This window comes from Peromyscus eremicus, chromosome 7 (genome assembly GCF_949786415.1).
Source record: "Peromyscus eremicus chromosome 7, PerEre_H2_v1, whole genome shotgun sequence".
NCBI classification, from domain to species: Eukaryota; Metazoa; Chordata; class Mammalia; order Rodentia; family Cricetidae; genus Peromyscus; species Peromyscus eremicus.
The window spans coordinates 38,566,015-38,588,569 of NC_081422.1; the positions used below are offsets into that span (position 1 = coordinate 38,566,015).

General features: G+C 42.8%; 1 protein-coding gene and 1 long non-coding RNA gene across 2 annotated transcripts in view; one reads left to right on the forward strand and one right to left on the reverse strand.

Moving 5' to 3' along the window:
• The window catches only part of Cbl (Cbl proto-oncogene), a 90,520-nt gene extending 72,337 nt beyond the window's left edge, over positions 1-18,183 (reverse strand). The window contains exon 1 of the mRNA XM_059267692.1: positions 17,898-18,183. Coding sequence (XP_059123675.1) covers positions 17,898-18,089 — 192 coding nt within the window. The 5' untranslated portion in view covers positions 18,090-18,183. The remainder of the gene's footprint in view (positions 1-17,897) is intronic.
• A 176-nt stretch (positions 18,184-18,359) lies between these two features.
• LOC131914269 (uncharacterized) lies at positions 18,360-19,513 on the forward strand. The gene is made up of 2 exons (XR_009380103.1): positions 18,360-18,551; positions 19,187-19,513. It is a non-coding gene; the product is annotated as an uncharacterized LOC131914269 (long non-coding RNA).
• The last annotated feature ends 3,042 nt before the right edge of the window (positions 19,514-22,555 follow it).

Sequence of the window (22,555 nt, forward strand, 5' to 3'; positions counted from 1 at the left end):
AAGTCAATAGCATTATTTCTACCACCCTGGACCATGCCAGTTTCCTTCCCAGTCCTACAGTCTACAGAAACCAACAAAGAAGAACAATACAGTAGGTAAAATAAGAATACAAAGACCAATCTTCTACAAGAGCATCCTTCAAAGACAGAAGCCAAGACAGGCTGGTGGTGCACGCCTTTATTCCAAGCACGTGGGAGACAGAGGTTAAGGAGATTTTTAAATTTGAGGCCAGCCTGGTCTACAGAGGAGTTCTAGGATAGCCAAAGCTTCACAGAGAACCTTGTCTTTTTATTAAACTTAAATTAAAAAAAAAAAATCCAAGCCAAGTACAACTCCTAAACAAAACATTCACAACACTGAAGGACTAGAGATGGAGATGGTTCAGGGGTTAAGAGAAATTGCTGCTCTTACAATAGAGGACCCAGGTTCAGTTCCCAGCACCCACATTATGGCTAACAACCATTCCTAACTCCAGTCCCAGAGGATCTGAAGCCCTCTTCTAATCTCTATGGGCATCAGGCATGCACAGGGTACATATACATACATACATTCGGGAAAACAAAACAAAACAAAATCCTCATACAGAGAATAAATGAACGAAAAAAACAAGAATTAGAAAATTAACAACAATAACAAATTCACATTAGGACTAGAGAGATGGTTCAACACTTCAAGAGCACTTGCTACTCTTCCATAACAAGAGTTCAGTTTCCAGTATCCATATCATATAGCTCATAATCCCATGTAACTCCAGCTCCAAGGGAATCTAATCCCTCTTCTGGGCACCTGCACTCACGTAGCATATAGTCACACAGACATATATATATATATATATATATATATATATATATATATATATATAAAGACATTCACATGTATATATCCAACTCATATATTCTTCCTACTTTAAAATATATGTGGGGCAGGAGAGATGGGTTGGTGGTTAAGAGAACTTACTTTTTCAGAGAAGTTCAGTTCTCAGCACCCAACCTAATCTGTAACTCCATCTCCAGGGGAATATGAAGTTGTCTTCTGGCCTCTTTGGGCACCTGCACCTGCACACACACACACACACACACACACACACACACACACACACTAAATCTTTCAAGAAAGTATTTTAGCCTATTTCTTATTAAAGTTGAAGTTAAAATGTAGCATATGCTACATGTCCCTTAAGGACAAAAAAAAAAAAAATCTTTTTATTATTAAACTTAAATTTCATTGGCATTACAAAGAATGCCCTGCCTACAACATACAATGTGTTTACCAACAATGAACTGAAAATAGGCAGCTTTTTACTACAGCACAAAACTATAAAATTCTTTGGTTTTATTTTTTGTTTTTGAGTTAAGGTCTCACTCTGTAGCCTAAGTTGGCCTCAGACTTGGAGCAAACTTCCTGCCTCAGACTCTCAAGTATAGGGATTTACAAGATTGAGCTAGCATACTTGGCTTCCAAAACACACAGTGAGCATTTTCAAGATTGTACGATGCACTTTTTTTTAATCTTTTATTTTATGTGTGAGTGTTCTGTCTGCATGTGTGTACATGTACTCCATGTGCAGTGCCTACAGAAGCTAGAACTGGAGTTACAGACTATTGTGAGCTACCATGTGGGTTCTGGGAACCAAACTCAAGTCTTCTGCAAAAACAGCAAGTGCTTTTCACCATTGAACCAGCTCTCCAGCCCTATACAATGCACTTCTCACCAATGTTATTTGTACTTCTTTAAAACATGATCTTATAACCGGGTTTGGTGATGCATGCCTTTAATCCCAGCAGTCAGGAAGCAGAGGCAGTCAGGAAGCAGAGGCAGGAAGATCTCTGTGAGTTCAAGGCCAGCCTACTCTACAAAGAGAGTTCCAGGGCAGCAAGGCTACACAGAGAAACCCTGTCTCAAAACAAACAAACAAACAAACAAAAAAGTTTTAGAGATTAAATGTCTGCTTTTTCCAAAGTATTTTTGAATGAATCACTGCATCAACAGGGAAATCAGCATTCCACTGAACTTCAAGTCCTCAACCAAGGAACATTAACATTGACCATAAAGAAAATACAGAGGTAGGTGTATTCTCAATATTAATATACTCTCTAAGGAAAGAAAATGGCTTAAGCATTTGTAGCCTTTTAAAAGGAGTTCCAAAAGGGCCCTCTGTGAATAATTCAAGAGAAGAGTTAACACACATCAAAAGCCATTATGACTTAAGAGAATTTTACACTGGCAGTCAGTTAACCTCCTAGGCACAAATGCATACTGCTGAGCTTTAAAAACCAAACCCAGCATAGTGGCCTGTACCTTTAATCCCAGCAACTCAGGAGGCAGAGGCAGGAGGATCTCTATGAGTTTGAGGCCAGCCTACTCTACATAGCGAGTTCTAGGACAGTAAGGACTACATAGAGAGACCCTAGATCAAAAATAAATAAATAATTCGTCAAAAATTTTCAGAAATAAAAAGAATTGTTTTTTCCAAAAGCACTGGGTGTTGGTAGCATACTCCTGTAAACCCAGAACATGAGAGGCTGAGGCAGGAAAATTTTGAGAAGTTTGGGCCAGCTTGGGCTACATAGTGAATATCAAATGAGCCAAGGATATATAGCAAGACTCAGTCTTAAAAACAAGAAAGAAAACTAAACCTAGAGGATAAACACTTTTCTGCTTAGTCTTGTCCTCTAGTCTTGCAAATTTTACTTTCTATATTCTTCAAAAGTGGCTGCCTTTTGTTTATTTCTAGCTATATATTCACAGAATCCCTCAGAACAATGTCAAAAGGACACGTGCTTAGCTCTGGGAAACCAACAGTGTCCTTGTACAGCTGCCACATGTTCCATTCATAATAGTTTCTCACTGGCTTGACTTCTCCCTTTGCTTCTGCCAAGGCTCAATGGTCAATAGACAAAAAGAAAAAAACAAACAAACAAAAAACCCAAGACTGGAAACTGCTATGTTCACAATGAAGAGAAGTAAAACCATGTTTAAAAACTGCTACATTTTGGGGGCAGCAAGATGGCTCAGCTGGGAAAGAAACCTGCCTCCAGGCCTGACAACCTTGGTTTATTTTTGGAACCCATATGGAGAAAGAAGAGAAGCTGTCACCCAACCTCCACATGTCTATCATAGCATGTGTATGTATGTGCGTGTATGCGTGTGTGCGTGTGTGTGTGTATGCGTGTGTGCGTGTGTGTGTAAGTTAAAAAAAAAAAGTCACTGAATTTTTCTATAAAGTGAAAAACCACAGAGAACAGTGCCTAGGCCTACTTCTGTTCTAAATACAGAATTTTTCTACTAGTCAAGAATTTTCATCTCCAACTAAACAGAGAAGGTACATCTAAACCTGTTTTCCAAGGGCAGGGATTTGTCTCTGGTTCTCAGAACAAAAGTGTAGCACTCAATAAATATTCTGTGTCACAATACTTAAAGTAATTTTTGATTGTTTGTTTTGTTTTGTTTTTCGAGACAGGGTTTCTCTGTGTAGTTTTGCGCCTTTCCTGGAACTCACTTTGGAGACCAGGCTGGCCTCGAATTCACAGAGATCCGTCTGCCTCTGCCTCCCGAGTGCTGGGATTAAAGCCGTGCGCCGCCGCCGCCACCACCACCCAGCTTCAAGTAATTTTTTAAATAACTGTTTTTGTCTGCACAGAGCTCAACCTGTCCATGGTAGTATTTTTAATTTATGCATGATGTATGTGCACACACATGTGGAAGCAGGACAACCTCAGGTGTCATCCTTCTTTGAGACAGGGTCTCTCACCAGCCTGGGGCTCAACTAGTAAGCTAGGCTGGCTGGCAGTGAGTTTCTCCACCCCAACACTGCAATTACAAGCACCACAGCGCCCAGCTTCCTACATGGGTGCTGGGACTCAAATTCTGCTTCTCATGTCTGTGAATAAAGTACTTCACCACTGAAGTATCTCCTCAGCTCCCAACGACACATTTTTCATTTGTAAGTTTTTCTTTAAAAGGAATAAAAACTACAGAACCAGAGAGATGCCTTAGCAGGTAAAATTGCTAGCCACACAAGTGTGACAATCTGAGTTCCATCCCTGGAACCCACATGAAAAGCCAGGTCCAGTGCTGCACATCTGGAATCCTAGTGTTCTTACAGCAAGATGGGAGGTGGAGAACTGCCCAAGGCAGCACAAGAAATGAGACTGCTTCAACAGGGAGAGGGGCCAAACCCAATTCCCAAAAGCTGTCTTGACCTCCACTGCACCCAAACACAACACACCCTCACCCCCCTCAACACACACACACACACACACACACACACACACACACACACACACACACACGTTTTAAAGAAACAAATTGCTATACTACAAAAACAAATGTTTCCTAAATGGAGCTATACATAAAACAGAATGTAAAACTTCACTACAGTTTTGAAACAACCAATCTTGCTCACAGACAGGAAGCACAGTAGGAAAGGTCAGAGTCCCAGGGTCTGGGTCTAGTCTGGGCTTTAGACATTAACTATATATACATGAGCATGGGCAATTACTCATCTTTCTGAACTTCAATTTTTGTCTGTAAATGTAAGCATTAGGTCAATTTCTTTTTAAGTGTCTTAAAATGTCAATGTTAGCCAGGCTTGTGAGCACTCATTTGGCCTGTAATCCCAGCATTTGGAGGGGCAAAGGCAGGAAGATCGAGATTTCAAGGCTGCCTCAGCTACAAGAGATTCTGTCTCAAAAAACAAAAACAAAACAAACACACACACACATACACACACAAAAAGAAAGAAAAAAAAAAGAAAGGGAAGAAAAAGAAAGGGCTAGGGGGATGGTGAAGAGCAGTTACTGTTCCCGAGGAGAACAGGGGGTTCAATTCCAGCATCATGTCAGGTGGCTCACAACTACCTGTAAACTTCAGCTGCAGAGCAATCCCACGCCTCTGGCTCTCAAAGGCACCTGCACTCACAATACATACATATAATAAAAATAGTAAAAAATCAATCTTTTTTGTACAATAAATAAATAAATGAATAAATAAAACCCACAGAAACTTCAAATGACAGAAACTCTAAGCTGACATAATGGAGCATACCCTACGATCCTAGCACTAGGGAGGTAGAAAGAGGATTACAGTATGTGTGGACCTGTCTCAAAAACCCAACTCCACCATCTCAGAACCCAAAGAGGTCTAACAGTTTTACAAGTGTAAACACACAGGGAAGCTTTTAAACAAAAAGAACTGATAACTGTTTTCCAGAAACAAATCTGCAACCTATACTTTTCATAGAAACCCACTGTCACTAAATAAGTTAGGGCCCAAAGGAAAAAGCCTCTTTCTTCTAACTACTATTCTCCAATACTGATTTATCAAAACTCCATTCAGGTTCTTGAAATATAATATTATTCTTATCAAATGCTACCCAACGGCATGTTACAAATACAGTGCCACTTAAAACTCATTACCAATCTCATTACTTTCATTTATCACACCAGTTGAAGAAAAAATACATTCAGTACAAAATGACATGTTCTGACATACTTTATGGTCAAATTTTTATACATACTCTATTTTTAAAGAGAAAAATATAACTATCCAGAATTAATCAGTGTAACTTCAAACCAAATGCTAGCATGAATGAGAGATTAAGTAACATTAGCAAAACTTTTGGATGCCATCACAACACAACTTCAGATTAGGGCACTAGAAGTTCCTGCTTGCCGGGCAGTGGTGGCGCACGCCTTTAATCCCAGCACTCGGGAGGCAGAGCCAGGCGGATCTCTGTGAGTTCGAGGCCAGCCTGGGCTACCAAGTGAGTCCCAGGAAAGGCGCAAAGCTACACAGAGAAACCCTGTCTCGAAAAACCAAAAAAAAAAAAAAAAAAAAAAAGAAGTTCCTGCTTGATGGAAAGTCCCTCCCTGTTCCCAATCCTTTTGTGTGGTCGGGCTCAAGAACTCTACGAGAATCCTCAGAGCCCTTTCTATACTTACAATGTATCATAGATTGTTAAATGTGAATACTGAACTCTTCAGCTCTCCAGCACTTGAGCACATAGTTTCTTCTACTTAATAAACTGTGACTGTGAAGAGGTGTCAACATAGTTTTCATCTAAAGTAGCTAAGAATCGGCTATTACATTCATTCAGATAAAAACTGCAAGTGAAAATTTTGGACGCCAGTATGGCACACACACTACATACATATACACACATGTATACAGTAAATATGTGTATACACACATACACACACACTCACACAAAATGTATGATCCCTTTAATACAGAAATTTTATTTGTAGGACTATTTGGGGTTTATTTTTGTTTTTGTTGTTTTTTTTGGGGGGGGTTCAAGACAGGGTTTCTCTGTGTAGCTTTGTAGTCTGGAACTCGCTCTGTAGACCAAGCTGGCCTCGAATTCACAGAAATCTGCCTGCCTCTGCCTCCCAAGTGCTAGGATTAAAGGTATGTGCCACCACCGCCGCCAGGCTCTAGGACTATTTCTAAAGAAATACTTGGAAACTGGGCATTGTGGTGTGTGAGTCTGAGGTTAGCCTTGTTTGCATAATGAGTTCTAAGCCAGCCAGAGATACATAATGCTAGCCATTAATACATTTGCTGCTCTTTCATAAGACCCAAAATGTTTCCCCAGCACCCATGGGAGGCAGCCAACAACCAATTGTAACTTCAGTTCCAGGAGATCAAATTGTTCTCTTCTGGGCTCCATGAGTACACTCTTGAGTGCACACACACACACACACACACACACACACACACACACACAAATAAAAAAATTGCCGGGTGGCGGCGGCGGCGGCGGCGGCGGCGGCGGCGGCGGCGGCGGCGGCGGCGGCGCACGCCTTTAATCCCAGCACTCGGGAGGCAGAGCCAGGCAGATCTCTGTGAGTTCGAGGCCAGCCTGGACTACCAGTGAGTTCCAGGAAAGGCGCAAAGCTACACCGAGAAACCCTGTCTCGAAAAACCAAAAAAAAAAAAAAAAAGAGAAAAAAAAAAATTTTAAGTTAAAAATTAAGAAACACTTGGAAACTGGACCAGGAGTGGTAGCTTACACTTCTAATCCCAGTACCTTGGAAGTGGACACAAGAGTCAGTAGTTTAAGACTATCCCTGAATTTGAGACCCTATGCTAAAACAAAACAAAAACTTGATATGCTATCTATAACACTGTTCCTAATATTAAAACCTAGAGGCCGGGCGGTGGTGGCGCATGCTTTTAATCCCAGCACTTGGGAGGCAGAGGCACTCGGGAGGCAGAGGCAGGTGAATCTCTGTGAGTTCGAGGCCAGCCTGGACTACAGAGTGAGTTCCAGGAAAGGTGCAAAGCTACACAGAGAAACCCTGTCTCAAAAAACAAAAACAAAAAAAAAAAAAAAAGAAAAAAAAGAAAAACCTAGAAATTGCCAGGTATAGTAGCACACATCTTTAATCCTAGAACTCAGGAAGCAGATACTAAACAAACTTGCCCATATCATAAAATTTGACACAGTCCTTTGAAACCTTTTTTAGTGACATCTACTCTATAGTAGTAACATGGAAAATCTTGGAAATGTAACAATTTTTTTGTTTGTTTGTTTTGTTTTGTTTTGTTTTGACCAAGACAGAGTTTCTCTGTGTAGCCCTGGCTGTCCTGGAACTTGCTTTGTAGACCAGACTGGCCTTGAACTCACAGAGATCCACCTGCCTAAGCCTCTCAAGTGCTGGGGTTAAAGGAATGTGCCACTACCGCCCTGCCAAATTAATAAAAGAAAAAAACAAATAAATAAACAAAAAAAACAAACAAAACGCTTAAAAAATCTCACTGTTTCAGCGGGGCACTGGTGGCTCACTTTTAATCTTAGCTATTGGGAGGCAGAGGCAGGCAGACTTCTGTGAGTTTGAGGCTTAGTCTGCCTACAAAGCAAGTTCTAAGAGAGGCAGGACTACACAGAGAAACCCTGTCTCCAAACAAACAAACAAATAAAACAACAACAACAAAAATCACTGTTTTAAAAAAGTATATTTTAAGAATGTATTACTTTCACAATTTAAGATACCACACAGCCATTTCTTCAACAGAAAATTCAAACTTTTCTAAATAAAAGCAACTGTGTTTAGTATAAAGCCTTGCTACATCAAGTGTGATCCTTAGATCTCCTGGATGATGGTCAAGAATGCAGAGTCCTATGCCCTACCCCAGACCTACCAGTTTCTCTTATTTAACAAGTTCTCCCTCCAGGTGATCTGAATTCATGTTAAACTTTGAGAATCACTAGTTCACCAGTTCAAGAGCCACTGGGAAAAAAAGGAGGAGTTGGAGAAATAGCTCAGTTGGTAAAGTGCTTACCTTGCAAGCATAAGACCTGAATTCAAGCCCCCAAAATCACATTAAATGCATCAACCAACAACAAAAACAGGTGTGGTGTCACATAGGTGCAATCCCAGGACTGGGGAAGGAGAAACAAGCAAACCCCTGGGGCTAGTTGGGATTGTGTAAGTAGCTAACCTAGCCTATTTGCCAGCTCCAGAAGGAAAGAAAGGGTGGAAGGTGTCTGCAGAATGACATGCACACAAGGACATGCACACACGCACATGCACACACAGAGAAGCTGAGTAATTGGCAACATTTTCTTAATGTACATTAAGACATTAAACACAGTATTTTGAGATTTCTTGAGTTATTAAGAGATGTGAAAGTATAAACTGCTCCAAGATATAAAGAATGACTAATTACTGATCCTTGGTTTTATTGGTGTTGGTCTGGAGTAAATGTTCAGCTAGAGAGGATTTACACAGTATTCTCAAGGCCTCGAGTTTCATCTCCAGTACCAGAAGAGGAGAAGAAAAATAAGAGACCAATGCTAAAAACAATCCACTAGTCAATAATGCAGTAAATGACTTAAAGATGATGCTCTCCATTGCATTTCTTGGAGCCACTTAGGAAATACGGGATATACGGTGGAGGAATGGACCCTAGATACTTCTGTAGAGAGTATTCATTTGCGGTATGAGGGTAAGTGTGGACTTCTACATTTTGTTCTATACATTTTATGATTCATCAGTTGTATATTTCTTTCTCTCAACAAAGTGCTACAGATCCATACAGCCATTCAAAATAGATCTAAAGAAGGAAGCGTCCTAAGAATGGTACCTCAGTACCTACGACCCTAACACTTGAGAAGCTTATTAATAAATAGGAGGACTGCTCAAAGTGTGAGGTCAGCCTGGGCTACATAGTAAGGTCCTATCCAAAAAAAAAAAAACAAAACAAAAGAATTACAGAAATTTGGACCCCCTCCTATCTAATAAAGCACCAAAGAATTAGCCTTGTTTACGGTCGCCTTCCACGGCAGATCTAAGCTGGAGGAAAGGTAGCAAGCAAGCAGTCAATAGTAAGTTAAGGTATTCTGGCATCAGACTCACCTAAGCACTTCTTACCCACCACTCATTCCAAAAGACCCAGAGGAAAAAGATCCAGAGTCACTACTGAGTCCCTGTGTCTGTCATGAGTGCTGTCATGTCCTTTCCCACCCCACCACCCCAGTCCCTCCAGAACCCCAGGACCTTTTTCGATGCTAACAAGCACTCTGACACTGAGCTACAGTCCCAGCCCATTACTGTTGACTTCTGATGGCTGTTTTAGGTAGTGGCACCATTCCTCTCCTCAGTGCCTGCATCCCCAGGGACATGTACCACCAATGTCATTATCAGAACCCTTTCCCCTTTCGGAAGCTGTTGTAGGAAGAAACACTGTGGGGGACAGAGCAAGGCTGCTTCCCAGTGCTCCTAGCTGACTACTCCCACCTATTTCCTTCCCCCACAAAATGTGCTAATCACAAAAACACTTCACAATGACTTGCTTGTTACAATCCCCCTCATAACAAACCTAATGTACATCAGAATTAACAACTTCTTTGGACACTGTGATTAAAATTTAGGCTCTGTTTTCAAACTAATAAAACCTACTCTGCTTTTCTTTGAATATTCCAGGCTAATCACTAAGAAAATGATGTTTTCACAGTATTGTGTATGTTTGAATACATCATGAATTCTACTAAGGGGAAAGACTCAAGAGACCAATTTGATCACTTATCAGCTTTATTAGATATATACTACCAGCTAACATCATAACATTTTTCTATAGTAAGAGCAATCAAAAAGTTTAGCCTTGATTTAATCCTACTTTAAAATATTTTTTATTGCTGGGCAGTAGTAGCGCTTGCCTTTAGTCCCAGCACTTGGGAAGCAGAGGCAGCTGAACCTCTGAGTTCTGAGTTCAAGGCCAATCTGGTCTACAGAGTTCCAGGATAGCTAGAGCTACACAGAGAAATCCTGACTAAAAAAACTAACTAACTAACTAACTAAATAAATAAATAAATATTTTGTGTGTACAAGTATTTTGCCTGCATGTTCACCAGTGTACTGTATGAATGCCTGGTGCCATGGTGGCACTCTAGTCCCTTGGAACTAGAGTTAAAGATGGCTATGAGTTGCCATGTGTGTGAATGGGAATCCAACCTCTGTCCTGTCCAACCAAGCCATCTCTCTAGGCCCTTAATCCTATTTTACCTTTCAACCTTGAACACCAGTCACACAAATAGTTAACTGCCTCACATTTCACACATATGGAGTTAATGAAGAATTTTATATTCTCTGGGGGAGTCCAGAAATACACAGAGTAACACATTTTTCAGGCCTGGTGGCAAACACCCAAAATCCCAGCACCTGGGATGCAAAAACATGAGGATCAGAAGGTTCAAGGCCAATCTGAGTGACAGTACACCCTCTCTTAAAAAAACCAAAAATAGCCTTTAATCCCAGCACTCGGGAGGCAGAGCCAGACGGATCTCTGTGAGTTCAGGCCAGTCTGGGCTACCAAGTGAGTTCCAGGAAAGGTGCAAAGCTACACAGAGAAACCCTGTCTCGAAAAACCAAAAAAAAAAAAAAAAAAAAAAAAAAAAAAACCAAAAATAGGGGTTGGGGATTTAGCACAGTGATAGAGCGCTTGTCTAGCAAGTGCAAGGCCCTGGGTTCGATCCTCAGATCCTCAGCTCCAAAAAAATAAAATAAAATAAAATAAAATAAAATAAATAAAAGTGATATGCCAGGTGTGGTGGCACACACCTTTAATCCCAGAACTCAGGAGGCAGAGGCAGCCAGATCTCTGAGTTTGGGGCCACCCTGGTATAGAAAGCAAGTTCCAGGACAGACAGGGCTACACAGAGAAACCTTGTTTTGAAAAAAAACAAACAAAAAAGCAAAACTGGTAAAAGTGCTGGGTGGGGTTGTACTAAGCCTAGTACCTGAAGAGGGGGCAGGAGGTGGTTTGAGGAAGAAGATCACTTTGATTTCAAGGCCTGTCTGGGAAGCATGGAGTCCTTGTTTCATCTCTTCCCCCTACCCTGAGAGTGATAAATACCAACATAAACAACATTAATTAAGTAAAATGGGAAAATAATGTGTACACTTATCCATGTTCACCACACGAAGTAACAAATACACATAATTTGAAGAATCACTAACTCAGAAGCCAGGCATGGTAGCACATGTCTGCAATCCCAGGGAAGAGGACTGAAAGTTCAAGGCATGAACTACAATGAGTTCCAGAGTTCCATACCAGTCAAAGTTATAGAATGAGCCTATTGTGGGGAGGAGCTGCCAACAATTCTTTCACTGAATGGTACTAGTTAAACATTACTTTAATACCATTTGAGAGAATGATGGCGTCCACTATGGTGATATTTTATTTGTACTGAAATGTGATTTTATTTGTATGTTAATAAATAAAGTTGCCTGGGGGTCAGAGCTAATAGCAAGCCATAGCAGAAACTGGGCGGCAGCGGCGGCGGCGGCGGCGGCCCACGCCTTTAATCCCAGCACTTGGAAGGCAGAGCTAGGCGGATCTCTGTGTGTTCAAGAATACAGCCAGCATGGAGGCACACGCCTTTAATCTCAATACCAACCATAGAAAACCTGGAGGTCTGTACAGACAGGCAGTGATGAGAAGGTCATGTGGTTGGGTTTACAACCAATGAGAAGGCAGAACAGAAAGTCAATAAAAAGGACAAACACACAGGAAGTAGGTCTCTTGTGGAGAGGTAGGGCAGCAGTGGCAGTGAAGGGTAAGGTTTTTGGCTCTTAGCTATTGCTCTGACCTCTTGGGCTATTAACTCTGCATTTGACTCTGTGTTTCTTATTTAATAAGTTCATCTACAGTCCACCAAACAAATGAGGATAAGAATCACCAATGAGAATCTACACAGGTCACTCTCTAAATACAATCATGATTCTCTTAGAAATGCATCTTTAGGCTATTAGCACTGTTTGGACATCAGAGTGTACTTATACAAATATGGATGATATAGTTAGTCATGATGGTCACTCTGATTACATAAGAGCTGCTGTAAATATGACGTCTACAAGGCTGCTTCCAGCTTAACACTGCATACTATATTCACATTTCATACTATAACATATTTCACTGTTAAGGGATTCGGGAACAAGTATAATCTAGTAAACATTATACACAAACCAGGAACAGTCATTCACCATCATTACCAAGTACGTACTGTAATAACTGCACAAGCCACAATTCTATGTGACTGGCCTCCCAGAGGGGTTTAGACCAGCACCATCAAATATTACAGCAGTGTGTTGTCCTATCAAGTTCAAGAAGTGCTCCATTATCTTGTGAGACCAGCATGATCTATATAGTCTATGACTAACAAATATCCATTTTAGCACTACTGTAAACGGCTTCTGTGACTGTGATTTTGTTGTACACCTGAGAAGGAAGTACATAGGAAAACTTATGAAGCCTTAGGAAGTAGGTTAATCCTGGATTCCAAGTCAGGAAATTACTTAACCTCTGACCCTAACTACTTTCACCTATAAAACAAGGATGACACCAATAAAGAGCTACAGCAAGAAATAAATTTATTGTGGCTAAGTTAAATTCTTCCACAACAAAACAAAAACAGTAAGTAAATTAGCTAATTAATTTCCACCCACATACCTTTTCCTTTAAGTTAATTCCTTTGGGGCATATAAGCAATTTAATTTAGCAAACACCTATATACTACCTACTATTGTACAGGGTCCCTGACTGAACAGTGGAACAGACAGGTAGCTTATACAGCTTACAGAGCTGCTTTCCTTAAGGAGTTTACAAGCTTTAGAGGTTGTCTGGCATGGTGGCCTATAGCTACACCCCCAACAGTCAAGAGGCTGAGGCACAGAAAGCTGGAGGCCAACCTAGCGTACAAACAAAAAACCCACGGTGGGGTTTAAGAGAAAAAAACAACAAAAGGCCAGGTGTGGAGGTACGTGTTTAATTCTAGCACTTGGCAAGCAGAGACAGACAAACCTATGTGAATTCCAGGTCCTAGTGAGAGCCCATCTAAAAAAAAAAAAAAAGGGGGGGGGGGGTTCCACAAGCATCAGAGATTAAGATAAACCCAGAACAAATATCTTGTGTTTAAACCTAAGAGATTCCAGATCACTTTGGACATACTTCAATAGTCACTTATCATTACAAATCACATTTCTCCTAGAGTATGTGAACTTAACACCTAGCATGTGCCTGGAACTCATCATACAAATCAAATGTTAAGAAGGAAGACTTTAGGAAAGAAGGAAGGTGGGAAAGAGCAAGAAATCCAATGAAACATATGAGTTTAAAATCCAACTAAAGACATTTTACTTCCAAAACATACTATGTTCTGTTGTGAGTGGGGAACAGGTACGGCCAAGGAAAGATAACCTAAAAAGGACATAATCACATTTTTCTTCCTTTTCATTTATTTATTTAGTGTGTACACACATGTGCCTCTATGTGTGCCATGTTTAGAGGACAACTTGTAGAACTTGGTTCTCTCCGTCCACTGTGTGGGTCCTGAGGTTCAAACTAAGGTCATCAGACTATCTTGGCAGCAAGTATCTTGACCTGCTAAGCCATCTCACTGCCCCCAAATAATCCTTTTTTTGAAAATACTTCTTTTAAACTCAAAAACTGAAAGCTTGTGTGGTGATGCCTGCCTGTAAAGGAGGGTTGTTGTTAGTTCAAGGCCAGATTGGACTACACAATGGGTTCTAGAACAGCCTGGACTATAGTGACACCCGAGATCCTCCCAACTCTACCACTTCAAAGGGAGAAAATTATGACCTGCAAGACTACATATTCTCCCAGAATATCTGACAGCTAAGAATAATTTGTACAAATTTAAAACATTAAAACAATAACAAAGGATCTAGGCTTAAGCATATGACCAGAAAGACCAAACTATGTATTTCCTATCAGCTTCCCTTTCCCAGAAAGTTGCCTGCCCTGCTGTACTTTACAATGGCATTTTACATCTCACTAAGTTGAGTATCTTGGTGATTTAAAATTTCCATGAAGCCGGGTGGTAGTGGTGAACACCATTAATCCTAGCACTTGGGAAGTAGAGGCAGGTGGATATCTAAATGTGAGGCTAGCTAGCTTGGTCTACAGAGTGAGTTCCAGGGTAGCCAAGGTTACACAGAGAAATCCTGTCTCAAATAACTCCCCCTCCCCAAAAAATTTTACATGTTAAGGCTATTTATGAGTTTTCTTTCCGACCTTTCTTCCCTGCCTAGTCTTTAATGTACTAACCAATTTCTTTACAGAGAAATAATTCTGCAAATATTACAATATCCTGGTAAGACGTGGGGGAGGAGGGGCAGCAAAAAAAAAAATTGGTCATGTCCATTTTTGTTTAAGGGGGGTTCTAACACAAGCATGTTTTTCTAGCAAGTTTAAGTCCCACATGGCTAAGCAAACTGGGCCTATGTTAACCAAAGCCCACAATTTATATCAGCTGCAGACATCCAATATTGGGGGAAGGAAGGAGACCACCAGTACCCAGGGCTAACTCTGTAAACTGACTAGTAGCAGGCTGGAATAACACACATCTAACTTTTACAAGAACAAAACAGGTATGAAATGATGACCCAGGACTTACTACATAATTCCACCTATCAGAAAGATGAAGTGAGGGGCTGGAGAGATGGCTCAATGGTTAAGAACACTTGCTGCTCTTGCAAAAGACTAGGGTTCAATTTCCAAAACCTGCATGGAAGTTCACAACAGTCTGTTACACCATTTCCAGGGGATCAGACTCCTTTCGCCCTCTCACAGGCACCAGGCATACATGGGATACATATACATGCATGCAGGGAAAACACTCACACATATAAAATAAAATAAAAAGGTATAGTGACTCCATTTAAAGACTTCAAAAGCAGGGCAGCAAGATGGTAAAGATACATTGGGACTCACTTGATGGAAGGAGTGAACCAATTCCTACAAGTTGTCCTCTGACTTCAACACATGGGCTATGGCATGCATAAAAACATCCACACATATGCACACAAGATGAATAATGTATATTTTTAAAAGATCTTTAAAAAAATTAAGTAAAAAGAAACCCCAACACTCCAAAGGCAATGGAGATGGTGCAACCTAGCAAGTATTAGGTAAGTACTAAGTAATAATACTTAATACAGAAGTATCAAGAAAATCTGGAAGTCTGAGAAGTGGTACAAGCCTGCAGGTAACGTGAGAAAGGACTGAGCTTTCATTTCAGCACAATTAGTAATATGTTATGGGACACATTACTGAAACCATCTTCAGAGACAATCAGTAAAGAATAAAACATCCTGCCTTCCTAAACTAAAATGGAAAAGCTAGAAGTCTACTGTCCTTGAATCTACTAAAACCTAAATGCAGTTTCACTCAAAACTTTGAGACCATAAGTGATTAAATGTATCTAGGAAAACTCAGAATTCAATACTCACAAGTGATGAAAGTGTAAGACATAAAATAAGAGAGGGTTAAGCCGGGCGGTGGTGGCACACACCTTTAATCCCAGCACTCGGGAGGCAGAGCCAGGCGGATCTTTGTGAGTTCGAGGCCAGCCCGGGCTACAGAAAAGAAAAAGAAAAGAAAAAAATAAGGGAGGGTTTATTTGGATTACCATATAGAATGTGACTTGCTATAATCTATCTTTCATTAACAGAAACACCATTTTAAGGAAGTCAATAATCAGTATCACTTTGGTACAATGAACCCACTCCCACGTCCTATATGGGAAACTAACTAGAAACCAAACTATTTTTCTATACCAGGAGTCTGCAAAAGTTAAGCTCCCAAAATGTAAACCTATAAACTTCAGACTGTAAAGACATTCAATATTTTTTAAGATGTCAACACATGGATCTAGACAGCACTAGACAGACCGTCCTGAGATACAGTGGAAGCTTATCTCAAGAGGCAAACAGGACTCGTTCCCAGCATCTTCAGACAGCCACAATTATACTGGGCTGGGGAGATGGTGCAATGGTTAAGAGTACTTGTTCATGCAGAAGACCAGGTCCAATTCCCAACACCCATATGGTGGCTCACAATCACCCGTAACTCCAGTTTCAGGGGATCCAACATCTTCTGGCCTCAAGGGCACTGCATGCATGTGGTGCACAGCCATATATGCACACAAAACATCCACACTCACAAGAATAAAATTAAATTAAAAAGAAAAAGAAACAAACAAGATGTCAGCACATCTTTATAGTGGTTTTATAATTTCCAGTAATAAAGTCAGTTCCACAACATCAAAATAATCACCATAGAAGTACTTATGTCATTAATTATAACAGTTGGGATGGGGGAGGAGGGCTCCCACAATTCAAATTACTTAAGGTAGGGAAAATCAGTCCTGGAAAAGTGACTCTGAAACCACTGGCATGCACTGCAAGAGTGTTAATTCTCACACAGGACTTGTTAAGCATTTATATAGCAGTTACATTTGCCAAGTGCTTCATAATAATTTTATTGGCTGTTTCTAGTCCAAAACAACCCATGGAGAACTTTACAGAAGAGGAACCTGGGCCCAGAGAGGAACCAAAGAAACCAAGTTTACCCTGGAGGAAATAACACCATTTGCTTCCATGCCAGATCCTCCTAATCACATTTATCTGCAGTAGCGATTTTGAAAAATTAATGAATATGGTAAGAATCAAGGAAACAGCGCACTGAATTCGAACAAAATGTTAAGAGATTGTGTGTCCACTTTTAAATACTTGAGCCAACGAGACTACATTATACAGACACAATTATAAGGAAGTAAGGTTCTCCCGAATGACAGGCTTAAAGCGCTAAACATAAAGGGTTAACCCCAGCCCGCACCTGATTTTAAAATGAGTATCAAAGGGGTTCATGAAACAACCTCAAAGTCAGGTTCCGAAGTAACAGACAGGCCCGCTACAAAAATCAAACACTACAGCCCAGCTACAAGCACTGAGTGCAGGGAGGAAGTTCTGTACAAGCCAGACTGCAATTGAGCACGCTCAGTCGGGCCACCTTTCGAAAGATAATGGTTCGAACCAAAACTCGCGGTTTAACCCGTGCCCATCTCAGCACCAGCAATGGATTACACCCAACACTTCGCAAGACAACAGAAAACTTAAGCCATCCTTAGCGGTGAAGGGAAGTTCCTTCCCTGCCCCCATTTAAACCCACCTCTTTCTTTGATCTTCGTGTTACATCTTAATGAGAAAAAAACCTATAACCTCACCCAGACCGCAGTCAGCCCGGCCGTCCTGTCCCCTGACCCCAGGTCCCTCCCTCACCTAGGGCGAGCGACGACTCTTCCCACCCGGAGCCCAAGCCCGCAGACCCACCGCCCAGGGCCCACCCGGCGGCGACCCACGTCCCCAAGCTCCTCACCCCCATCGCACTTCCGCCCGGGTGTCGCGGTGACCGGCCCTCCCCCAGCCCCCACCCCATCTTTGTCTGGCTCCCCCACACCTCAACGTTCCCAACTGCCAACGGCAGGCAGCCCTCCCTCCCTCTCTCCCTCCCTCCCTCCTTCCCTCCCCACCGCCCACGCCCACCCGGCGCCGCGCGCGCGCCCGCCCGCCCGCCCGCAGGCCGCTCACCTTGTCCATGAGCTTCCAGCACTTCTCCACCATCTTCTTGTCCACCGTGCCGGGAGGGTGCGGGCTGAGGTGGTGGTGGTGGTGGTGGTGCGGCTGGAAGGCGTCCTTCATGAGCCCGATCAGGCCGCCCGCGCCCGAGCCCCCCGAGCCGCCGCCGCCGGCGCCCGAGCTCTTCTTCACGTTGCCGGCCATGGCCAGCGGAGGGTCGGTCTGGAGCCCGCTCGGCCGCGAGCGAAGAGAAACGAGCGGGGCGAGAAGGAGGGGCCTCTCCGGCGAGCCACCGCCGGCGCTGGCAGCTGAGGGAGTGTGAGAGGGAGGCGCCCGCCCGGAGGCGCGCCCCTGCGCGGGCGCGAGCGCGGGCGCGGCCTGGCGCAGCGCGGGGGCGCGCGCCGGAGACCGACGAGCCGCGGACGACCGCAGCGACCGCGACCGCCGCCGCCGCCGCCGCCGCCCCCTCCCAACCCCCCAAAACTCGCGCGCCAGCTCACGAGCACCCGCGTGCCCGGCAGCTCCCGGAAAGCCTGCACCAAGTTTCCACGCCCACTGCTCCCGCCCCGACCCTCAGGGACGGGGCGTGGCCACCCCGGGGCGGGGCCCAGAGGAAACTCGGCGCCTGCGCCCTCTGCTGGACGAGCGAGGAATGGAAGGAAAGAGGTGGGGTCCAAGGTAGAACCTGCGCACTAAGGCAGAAGCCTGGCCGTCCATGTTCTTTGTGGACTGGGCTTGGTGCCTCCAGGGAGTGAGTCATTGTTAGGCTCGGATTAAGACAGGCTGGGATGGAAGGAGCCATCACATCAAGTCTTTTACCCACTCCCGACAAGTGTGGAGGCTGAGTTTAGAGCTGTGTGCTTCATATTGTGAGGAAATGGAGAGAGCCAAAAGTTCTCTTTCCACTCCCTAGTGGTTCTATTTTTTGTGGTGCTTGGAATTGAACCTATCACCTAACACATCCTTAGACAAGCACTCCACCCACCTTGAGCTATATCCCTACTCCACCATCTTGTTTCACCATGTAGCCCTGGCTGTCCTGGGATTTGCTTTATGTAGACCAGGGCGGCCTCGAACTCATAGAGATTCACATGTCTCTATCTCCTGAGTGCTGGGATTAAAAGTCTCCTTGGTATTTATAGCCGGCAGAGAATGGGAATTCGGATGCTACAGCTTTTTGCAGACTGATTAAGCCCCAGAAAGGCTTAATGTTTGGGACACTCGAGGCTCAAGCCCTTCTTTCGGGCCCTTTAACCTTTTTTGAAACATAACTTTCTTTTAATCTTTTTCTTTCTGAACAGTACTTCCGTTTCTGGGAACTGAATATGTATTTAAAGACTTGCTCAGCGGAATGCACGCCAGCACGAGGCCCCGCCTACAGAGCCTGTGAGCAGCTGCGAGCATGACCAGAGGGGTTCTTGCACACAGGAACAGAAATTCAACTCCCAGTTGCTTCCACTTCCCTAATCTCCAGGCTACTTTGGAAGAACTTTGAAAATAGGAACTTCTTTTCCAAAGAAGGAAGTGCCCTGCCTTGATTTGCTAATCAGTTGGGGGTTTTGTTGTTGTTGTTTTTGTTTTTTCTCCAAAGTCCTGACTTGCCATTAAATACTCAGCTCCTCCCTATACCTCTGTCTTGGCTCTTCCACCAAGCCCTTTAGTGGTAGGTCGCTAGCTTATCCAGTAATTCTTCAAGAGAGGAAAATGTCTCTGAACTCCAGAGCTATTCAATTCAGTCTCACAACTTTGGTTTGCAAATCAATCACCTTTTTTGTTTGTTTGGTTGGTTGGTTTTGTGTTGAGGCAGGGTTTCTCTGTGTAGCCCTGGCTGTCCTGGAACTCCATCTGTAAACCAGGCTGGCCTTGAACTCACAGAGATTCACCTGCCTCTGCCTCCCAAGTTCTGGGATTAAAGGTATAGTGCCACTGTACCCAGCTACAAATCAATCATCTTTAAGACATTTCTGAATCTTTATTACCATTTCACATCAGTAGAATGCCCTTTGATCAGTTTCTTTGTTTTGTTTTTTTTTGTTGTTGTTATTATGTGGGGGGTGGGGGTTTTGGTTTTGGGGGTTGTTGTTGGTTGTTGTTTTGAGACAGCCCTGACTAGAGTTCTGCACCACTACACCCAGCCTTTTATCATTTTCTACCTAGAAAAAAAATAAAGAAAGAATCTACCAAAGAAAATTCGAGGCAACGCTCTAAAATTATTGTCAAGATTTTGTACGGCCTGTGCCGCCACCCTAGTTTGTTGGCCTTCCTTTTGACTCCCTGGAATGGTGAAACCTTCCTCATTGACAGTTCATCTTGTCACTGACAGAAACACACACACACACACACACACACACACACACACCCCAAACTTTTGAACCCTCCCCATTGTTACATCTGTAATGAAATTAACAGTCACAATCTTACTTAAAGTTGTATACTACTCCAAGATTCGGGATCCACGATACACAGATCCCATGCTGGGTAACTCTCTAAGTTACAAAATACAGTAGTTACATTTTCATCACCGTCACAGAGTGTATTCCCTCTGCCTGGAGTGTGCTTCTAAGATCCAAATCATTCTTCACAAGTCAGTTGGGCAGGGCAAGCTGCTGCAAGCCTGTCATCTGAGCGCTTGGGAGGCTGCAGTTTAGACAGAAGACAGGAGTTGATGCCAACCTGGGTTACACAGGGAGACCCTATCTCAAAACAAACAAACATCACCCAGCTCAAGCATCCCACAGAGAAAGGTGGTCCTTCACGTCTCTAAATTGCCTTTTGTTTCTTCTGGGGACTGAAACCCAGGCCTCAGATATGCTAGGCAAGTATCAATCCACTGAGCCGTATCACCAGCTCCATTTGTGTGGCTTTATGAGACAGTATCAGTATGTATCCCAGGCAGCACTCAGTCTCATTAGACTCCAGGCTGATTTATAAGCTCACAGAAATCCTCCTGCCTCAGCCTCCTGAGTACTAGAATTACAGGCATGTACCACTATGCCTGGCTTATATTTCTCTTGTCACATGACAACTGCTATATACTATCTTACTAACTTTGGATCTTCTATAGTACTTAGCATTATATGGGTGCACCAGGGTGTTTTTCAGTTCTAGAGTCAATACAGTACAAGGTAGTTCTATGGATCTCTCTCTCTCTCTCTCTCTCTCTCTCTCTCTCTCTCTCTCTCTCTCCTCCCCACCCCAACCCCACCCCGTGTGTGTGTGTGTGTGTGTGTGTGTGTGTGTCTGTCTGTCTGTCTGTCCGTCCGTCCTATGGGTTCACAAGCTTGTCTAAATGTACAATTTACATCTCCAACTTGGTTTAAGATTTCCAATCTGAAAAAAAAAAAAAAAAAAGATTTCCAATCTGGAGCAGGGTGGTTGTACTGAACGCCTTTACTCCCAGCACTCAGGAGGCAGAGGCAGGTGGATCTCTAACTTTGAGGCCAGCCTGGTCTACAGAGTAAATTCCAGGACATACAGGGCTACACAGAGAAATCCTGTCTTGAAAAACCAAATAATAATAATAATAATAATAATAATAATAATAATAATACTTCCAATCTGAAGCTGGGAATAAGTTTTTTTGAGACAGGGTTTCTCTGTGTAGCTTTTTGCCTTTCCTGGAACTCACTTGGTAGTCCAGGCTGGCCTCGAACTCACAGAGATCCGCCTGGCTCTGCCTCCCGAGTGCTGGGATTAAAGGCGTGAGCCACCACCGCCTGGCCTGGTGTAGGCCTTTAATCCCAGTTTTTGGGTGGCAGATGCAGGCAGAGCTTAGTAAGTTCAACCTGGTCTATATAGTGAGTTCCAGGGCAGGCAGTGTAGTTGGTTGTTTTAACTCTATGGCTTTTTGGGGGGCCCACCACTCCCCTCCCAAATCAATCACACACGGAGGTTTATACTTAATTATAAATGCCCGGCCTTAGCTTGGCTGGTTGTTAGACAGCTTTCTAAACTTTAAATTACCCCATCTATCTTTTTCCTTTCTCTATTTCTGTGTATCTTACTTTTACTCCGTGGCTGGCTAAGTTGCTGGGTGGCCGGGTGGCTGTGTGGCTGTGTGGCAGTGTGGTTGGCCCCTAGCATCCTCCTCTCCTTGTTCTCTTGCTCTTTCTTTTCTCCTCCCAGATTTCTCCTTCTATTTATTCTCTCTGCCTGCCAGCCCTGCCTATCCCTTCTCTTGCCTCAGTATTGGCTGTTCAGCTCTTTATTAAACCATCAGACATTTTAAACAGGCAAAGTAACACAGCTTCACAGAGTTAAACAAATGCAACATAAAAGAATGCAACACATCTTTGCATCATTAAATACATGTTGCACAGCATACACAAATGTAACACATCTTAAAATAGTATTCTACAACAAGGCAGGTCTACAGACTTAAAATAATATTCTACAACAAGGCAGGTCTACAGAGAGAACTTCTCTCAAAATAAAAATAATAATAAAAAAAAATTTCCAATCTGTGTTGTCTTCAGTAAAGTCTATATGGAGTGGAATTATATAGCACACATTTTGTTTCTACTGCGGCAGGCTATATTTCTGTTTCTTTTTTGGGGGGCGCACACGGGGGGGGGGTGTTTGTTTTGTTTCATACAACAATATAAGGGTTCACTGAGACAGAAAAACCAGCGCTGAATCATCAGGAGGAGACAATATTGGTGAAATTATTA